Raw genomic sequence first — 6,248 nt, forward strand, 5'->3', positions numbered from 1 at the left:
TCAGAAATGAGGTACATTCGTTTTTGGGTACTATTTTGCTTGAGGTTATTGACGATGCAGTCCACCACAAGGTATTGCTTCTACTGAATGCTCCTGTCGGTGCCATTCAGCAACTGTATAACTCCAACTATGCCAAGATTGGTTGATGACAGGCACAGGGTATTCAGTTCTTCATACTGTGTGCCAGTGTGATGTTTTGAGAAGCGAAGCGACAACTAAAGGAATAACGATAGACGCCGATGTTAGACTCCAAGAGCCAAGAGATATTGATGGTTTCCATATAGCGGCTTGGGGACAAGCTGTATTTCAAGGAACTAATCCAGCAGAATCTCTGTCACACTCTCTATCTCTCTTTATTTCAAACTCCATTTTGCAAATAATGCTATTTATAATATAAAACAGTAATTTACACGGCCTGCTGGAGGACGGGAGGAATGTCAGACTACTATGGGCAGCAAACAAAAGGGCCCGTGGGCTGTGTCGTGGCACTGAAGAGTACGAAAGGAAACAACGTAACTTGTGAGAGGCATCGAAGAATTATTCAGAAGCCAACAGACTCTTTCCTTCATGCGTTCTACCTGTTCTGAATCCCTCTCTATTGCTCCTGTAGTTCTCAATGTATCTTTGGTTTCTCTCCCTTCCACGGCCTGTTGGATCTCCTATCTTCGATCCCTTCCCTTGCTGCTTTTTCGAACTCTCTATTCCTCTTGCAGTGAGTATCAGATTGTATAGTTCCAGTGTCTGTGTGCTTTGTTGAGGGATCTGGAAGCACTTGCAGTTACTGATTCCTGCCACTGGCCTACTGTTAGTTTGCCACTGCCTGACTGCCAAGCGTTGTCCGAATGTAAATTTCGCTTCCCACAAGGTAATGGCCGACTCCGTGCTAGAGCCGCGGGCGGATAGAGTATTTGGTTTTGGTCTTCCACTCTGATATTCTCATCGAAATCCAAATGGTCGTTTGTTTTCTGTTGATCTGCTGTACAAGTAGTCGATCACGATCGAGACCGCTCATCAAATCAAACAAGAATGGAGCTGTAAAAAACTCCACACAAACTCGCAAATTTTTTTTTTTTTTTTTGCAAACCCGCCACTCCTCTAGCAAACGACGCATTTCACTAGCCCGTTCTCGTTACACTTGGGGCACCGCCTGAACGCTCCGCCACGGGAGGCACAGGCATCATCCTCGTCCTCCACGAACACCTTGCAGCTGCCAGAGCACCCGTCGCACGGCACGAACCGCACCCCGCCGCAGGCGGCACAGGCGTCCTGCGCGCCGGCGCCTCCCTTGGCGGCGGCGGTGCACGGCGCCGCGTCGCAGACGCCGAGGGCCGCCCCGAGCTCCCCGGCCTCGTGCAGGCGGCGGACCTCCTCGGCGCCGCCCAGACGCCGGCCGTCCACGAACACCTGCGGGAGCGGCGGCAGGCGGCCTCCGTCGCCGAGCGCGAGCGCGGCGCGGAGCTCGTCCTTGAACCCGGCGTGCATGGACAGGTCGCGCTCGTCGGCGCGGACGCCGTATCCGCGGAGCAGCGCGCTCGTGGACCAGCAGTCCTCGTACGTCTGCCGGACCCCGCGGAGGCTGGTGAGGTACACGACGACTCGGCCCGCGCTGTCCGGCGCCGGCGCCGGCGGAGAGGCCTTCCTGGCTAGCTTCGTCCTCGTCCTACTCCTGGCGTTGATCTTTTCCTGGAACACGTCGACCCGCGCCCGCACGATGCCCGGGAACGTCGGGATTCCGCGCGTCTCGACGTCGCCGCCGCCGCCTCCGCCGTTGCGTTTCGCGGCGGAACCAGGAAGTGGCGAAGGCGAGCCTGCTGGCGTCGCCGTCAGGTCGTCGAGCGCCTTCCGGAACGCGTCCAGGAGGTCCGGGTCGAGCACCGGGTGCGCGGGGGACCCGGGCGCCGACTGCGCCTTCCGCTCGACGCCGTCGCCGTCGCCGACGCCGCGGACGTTGTCGTCCGTCGCTTCGTCCTCCTCGTCGTCGTCGTCGAGACCCTCCATGAGCTCCCACACGTTGATCTCCTCGGGGTCGCGCCCCGGCGTCTTGCTCGGCGTCCGCGGCGCGACGGCCCTCCGCGGCGCCTCCACCCTCTTCGGGCGCCATCCGCCGAGCGACGGCCCCAACAGCTTGGTCCCTGCGCCACCGTCGACGCCGTCGCTGCCGCCGGCCTTCGTCATCGTGCCCGACTCGTCCCCGCCGCCGGCGCCTCGTCCTGCAGCGTCGAAAGAAAGGCCCGCCGCCGCGACGGCCGCGGCGGCGCGGTCGAGGCTGAGCGTCCCGAGCGTGGACGAGCGCAGCGCGACGGAGTGCCGCGGCGGGGCCCAGCGGCCCGATCGGCTCTGCGGCTCTGGCGCCCGCGCCGGCAGTCCAGTGGCCCCATGCAGCGCGTGCTTGGAGCCCTTGCAGCCCATGCACGTGCACCGTGGGCCGCGGCGGCGGGTAAGGAAGGGAAGGGAGCAACTCGATCAAGAACCTGACGCTGCCTGCCGTTGAACTGCGGGGTGGAGTAGGAGGAGGAGGAGGGAACGGCTAGAACCCGGTCGGGAGGTCAAACTAGTGGAAATCTTGGGTGGGAAGCGGTCCGCGACGAGATCACGAGAGGCAGCAGAGCCCGGGTCGGGAGGGAGGGAACGCATACGCACCACCGCCCTTTCGCGGACGACTGGACGAGGCCGGTGCATTTAGGCGGTGCCCAGGCGGCGTACTGAAACGTACGCGCACCGTGGCGCTGTGCCTGTGCGCGTGGAATTCTCTATCCGCGGCACTGAAACCATGTGCCTCGCTCTCGGTACTGCACGGCGCGGCGCATTCCCACTCCCCACTCCCACCCTGTGTGCCGCAGCCTCAGTAGCAGCCGCAGCCGTGCAGTTGCTGCGGGGGCGGATGGTCTCTTGTCATCACATCAGGGGGAGTAATGGCGAAACGAAAGGTCTGGAAGAATTTCGACGCAGAAAGGTTGCGGCATCGACAAGGACCCGTTCCCGGCCGCGCGACGCATTCCCCGTTCGTGAGCTGTGTGCACGGGACGGGAGTTGCGCCGTCGTAGTATCGTATCGTATCGTATCGACTCCAACCTTCCTTCTGTTGGAACGACTCCGGCTTTTTCCTTCTTTATTTTGTTTTTCAAAAGAAAAACCGTTGATGGTTATTTTTTTTTTCTTCTCTCGTTAACTTGCGTGGTCAGGTCAGGCGTCCACTTCAAGATTTTGAACTGGGCAACTGGCTAACGGGTTTACTCGCTTTATCCGGCCACGTACGTAACGATAAACCCTTCTGCGGTTCTGTGCCCATCACAAGTTTCCGACACCGACGGATTCCCGCGCAGGGCGGCAGACGCATGAGAGCTTATCATTCCGGCAGTAAGAGCATTGGGCGCGACAGCTGAGCTGATCCCTGACGAGTGCACACAGCGCCTGCCGATGCGATGCGAGTAATAATCATAAGCCACCAGCACGTGCCAGCGGTTAAGTATATATCCGGCCTCCGGTCCGGCGTCCAAATTCAACTGAATTCGTAATCCTTCTATACAAAAAGTAATGATCTTCTACTGCTCTCTCTGGACAAAAGGAAGCAAAAAAAAAAAGCTACTGCTCGACGACTTTTGTTGGCTAAAGCCGGATCGATGCCGTTTCCGTGCACAGCTTTGGCCGGCCGCCGGCCCGGCCGGGGTCCGTTTTTACTTCGAACCCATCGGCCAGCGCTGGAACGGAACGGAACGGAACGAACGATGCGAGCAGGCGCCTGCCTGCAGCCTGCCTATGACCAAGCTTCAGGCTTCTGCCACAAGTAGCGATGGCAACGGGTACATACCCGTCAGGTAGTACCATTCCATACCCGTACCCATCAAAAAAATTCTACCCGTCGGGTTACCCATATATACTCGCGGGTATAAAATCTTACCCATACCCGTACCCGCGTGGGTATTTTTACCCGTCGGGTAACCCATACCCGCAAGGAAAGAATTAAATTCCAATATACCAATCACTCAAAATATTAAAGAAACATATAAAAACAACTTTAATTTCACATATAACAAATTATATGATTACATAACTTGGTATCTAGACAAATGATAATTAGAGAAGAGTTTTATTCTAGCTAAGTTGGACTCTATTAGATGTTTATAGTGCTATTGATGCGGGTATATTTTACCCACGGGTAGACGGGTATGGGTAGTACCAACCCATACCCGTACCCGTCTACCCAACGGGTAGAGGTTTTTACCCATTAACATACCCGCGGGTAGAGAAATCATCCCGTACCCGCCTTCATATCGGGTAAAACCCGTCGGGTATTCGGGTTTCGGGTACCCATTGCCATCTCTAGCCACAAGATGTCAAGCGCCACCGCGCGCGGGTCTTTTTGCTGTTGTTTTAGCGAGCATGGCTCGTGAGGTGAGACGTGATATTGGGTCTGTTTGGTTCAGCTTTTTTCTGACCAGTTTTTCTGAAAATCTGGCTGTGGGAAAAATTTGAGTATCATTACGATTAAGTGTGGAGGAAAATAAAGTTGTTCATAGGGCTCAGGATCTAGAAAGTGACAGATTCCTACTATTACAACGACTCAACCAATTATGTGTTTTATGTTGATTTTGGATGGTTTTTGCCCCCAACGAATTTTATAGAAGCTGACTGAAAAGATGAGCGTTTGACAGTCTGCAGCAGCTTTTGGTGGTCAGAAGCTGCCAGAAGACGAAACAAACAGCCCTGTCTTTTTGCTGTTGTTTTAGCGAGCATGGCTCGTGAGGTGAGACGTGACATTGTCGCGTGTTTTTTTTGTGTGTGTGTCAATAGTCATACGCGAGTGCCGTGCCCTGCCTCTTCTCGTATGATCTGGTGCCAGTGACCGGTCCACCTCTCGCGCTTTACCTTGAACCGTCTCTTGCTGCTTTTGCGTGTTGGTTGCCCTGCACACGTCTTTTAATTAAACCATGATTAGCTTTACTCATATAAACACGATGCTTTGTTTCTTATTAAAAAAACTGAGAGAGAGGGGCGCGATGGGTAGTCAAGGTTTGCACGATGGTGTTTGTCTGGCAGTTGACACCTGCGAGAGGAGATGTCTTAGCTTAGGACGGCCAACTACCAGCTAGTCATGCATATAATGGTGTTGATACCAAGTGGTGTAAAATAGTGCTTTATTAACAAACCCAAATACAGCTCTTCTTTTGCCAGTCCCAGTTCAGTTAGACTGCTTTCTGCCTCTCTCTGTCGATGAGGAACCTTACGCGGTGAGATAGATTAAGATAGTTGCACCAACTAATGTCTTGCTCCATTGTCAAGAAGAAGATAATCATATATACTGTGCACCGGTGATGTTACAGATTTAGCCTTGAACAACTTGACTATTGTTGACCACCATTTGTGGCACTGGCCATATGGCCGGGCCGGACGGTCCGGCCTGCGAACAGTCCGGCCATAGACGCGGACAGTCCGCGACAGGATTAGATCACGATTAAACTAATCTCCAAACATGTTTATACATCTAATCTCGCGGTAGCCGTCAGAGGACGCCTAGGAACGGGTCTATACCTTCCCCTTATATATTTGAAGGGGTACGACAGATTGAAACACCAATAATCGATCAAACAATTAATATATCTTTTGTTCTTTGCATTTTGCTTTAGGAGTAGACAGTAAGATAGTTTTCTTCCTCTAATCTTCACATCTCTCCAACTCTATGTCGTATAAAGGCGTCTTGGATGGCCTGCTGATCCCAAGACAAACCCTAGGGTCTCTCCTCCCTGACGGAGTCCCTCCCGGGAACGAGGTCCACGTACTGTTGGCGAACTTCGTCGTCTCTGCGCACACGCGTACCATCCAGCTTGTCGGCAGAAACCCTAGCCTCTGCGCTAGGTTGTGGACTGTCCGACCTTTGGTCGCGGACCGTCCGCGCTTCCGCAGAGAGCACCGCCGCCGGTACTCATCGTAGTGTTTGGCGCTCAGATCGGCACCAACACAATTTTTGACAACTCCGCTTGGGAGGAGGCATAAAGATCTAAAAGATCAGCCCCGATGGCCGGTTTAAAGGATAGCTCCGACGTTTCTCCCAGCAACATTATCGAGCCGACTATGGAGACTCTATCAACTGAGGATGAGCAAGAGTTCGAGGAGCACAAGGAGCATCTGATCACGGAGGCCCAGGCGAAGTTCCTGGCCATCTTCAAGGTGGACTGAAATCAAAAGGTCGTTCGACAGCGAGCGACTGATCTGGTTTGCTCCGACCTACTACAACTACCCCCAAAGTAAGT

The 6,248-nt window shown here is 54.3% G+C and overlaps 1 protein-coding gene across 1 annotated transcript; it reads right to left on the minus strand.

Moving 5' to 3' along the window:
- Window positions 1–933: 933 nt before the first annotated feature.
- Window positions 934–3,093, minus strand: LOC109942441 (uncharacterized protein At3g28850). Its single transcript, XM_020544449.3, has one exon. It carries the CDS (start codon window positions 2,407–2,409, stop codon window positions 1,096–1,098), a length of 1,314 nt encoding a protein of 437 aa, XP_020400038.1. The 5' UTR covers window positions 2,410–3,093; the 3' UTR covers window positions 934–1,095.
- Between the last annotated feature and the right edge of the window lie 3,155 nt (window positions 3,094–6,248).

Source organism: Zea mays, chromosome 9 (genome assembly GCF_902167145.1).
Source record: "Zea mays cultivar B73 chromosome 9, Zm-B73-REFERENCE-NAM-5.0, whole genome shotgun sequence".
Taxonomy (NCBI): Eukaryota; Viridiplantae; Streptophyta; class Magnoliopsida; order Poales; family Poaceae; genus Zea; species Zea mays.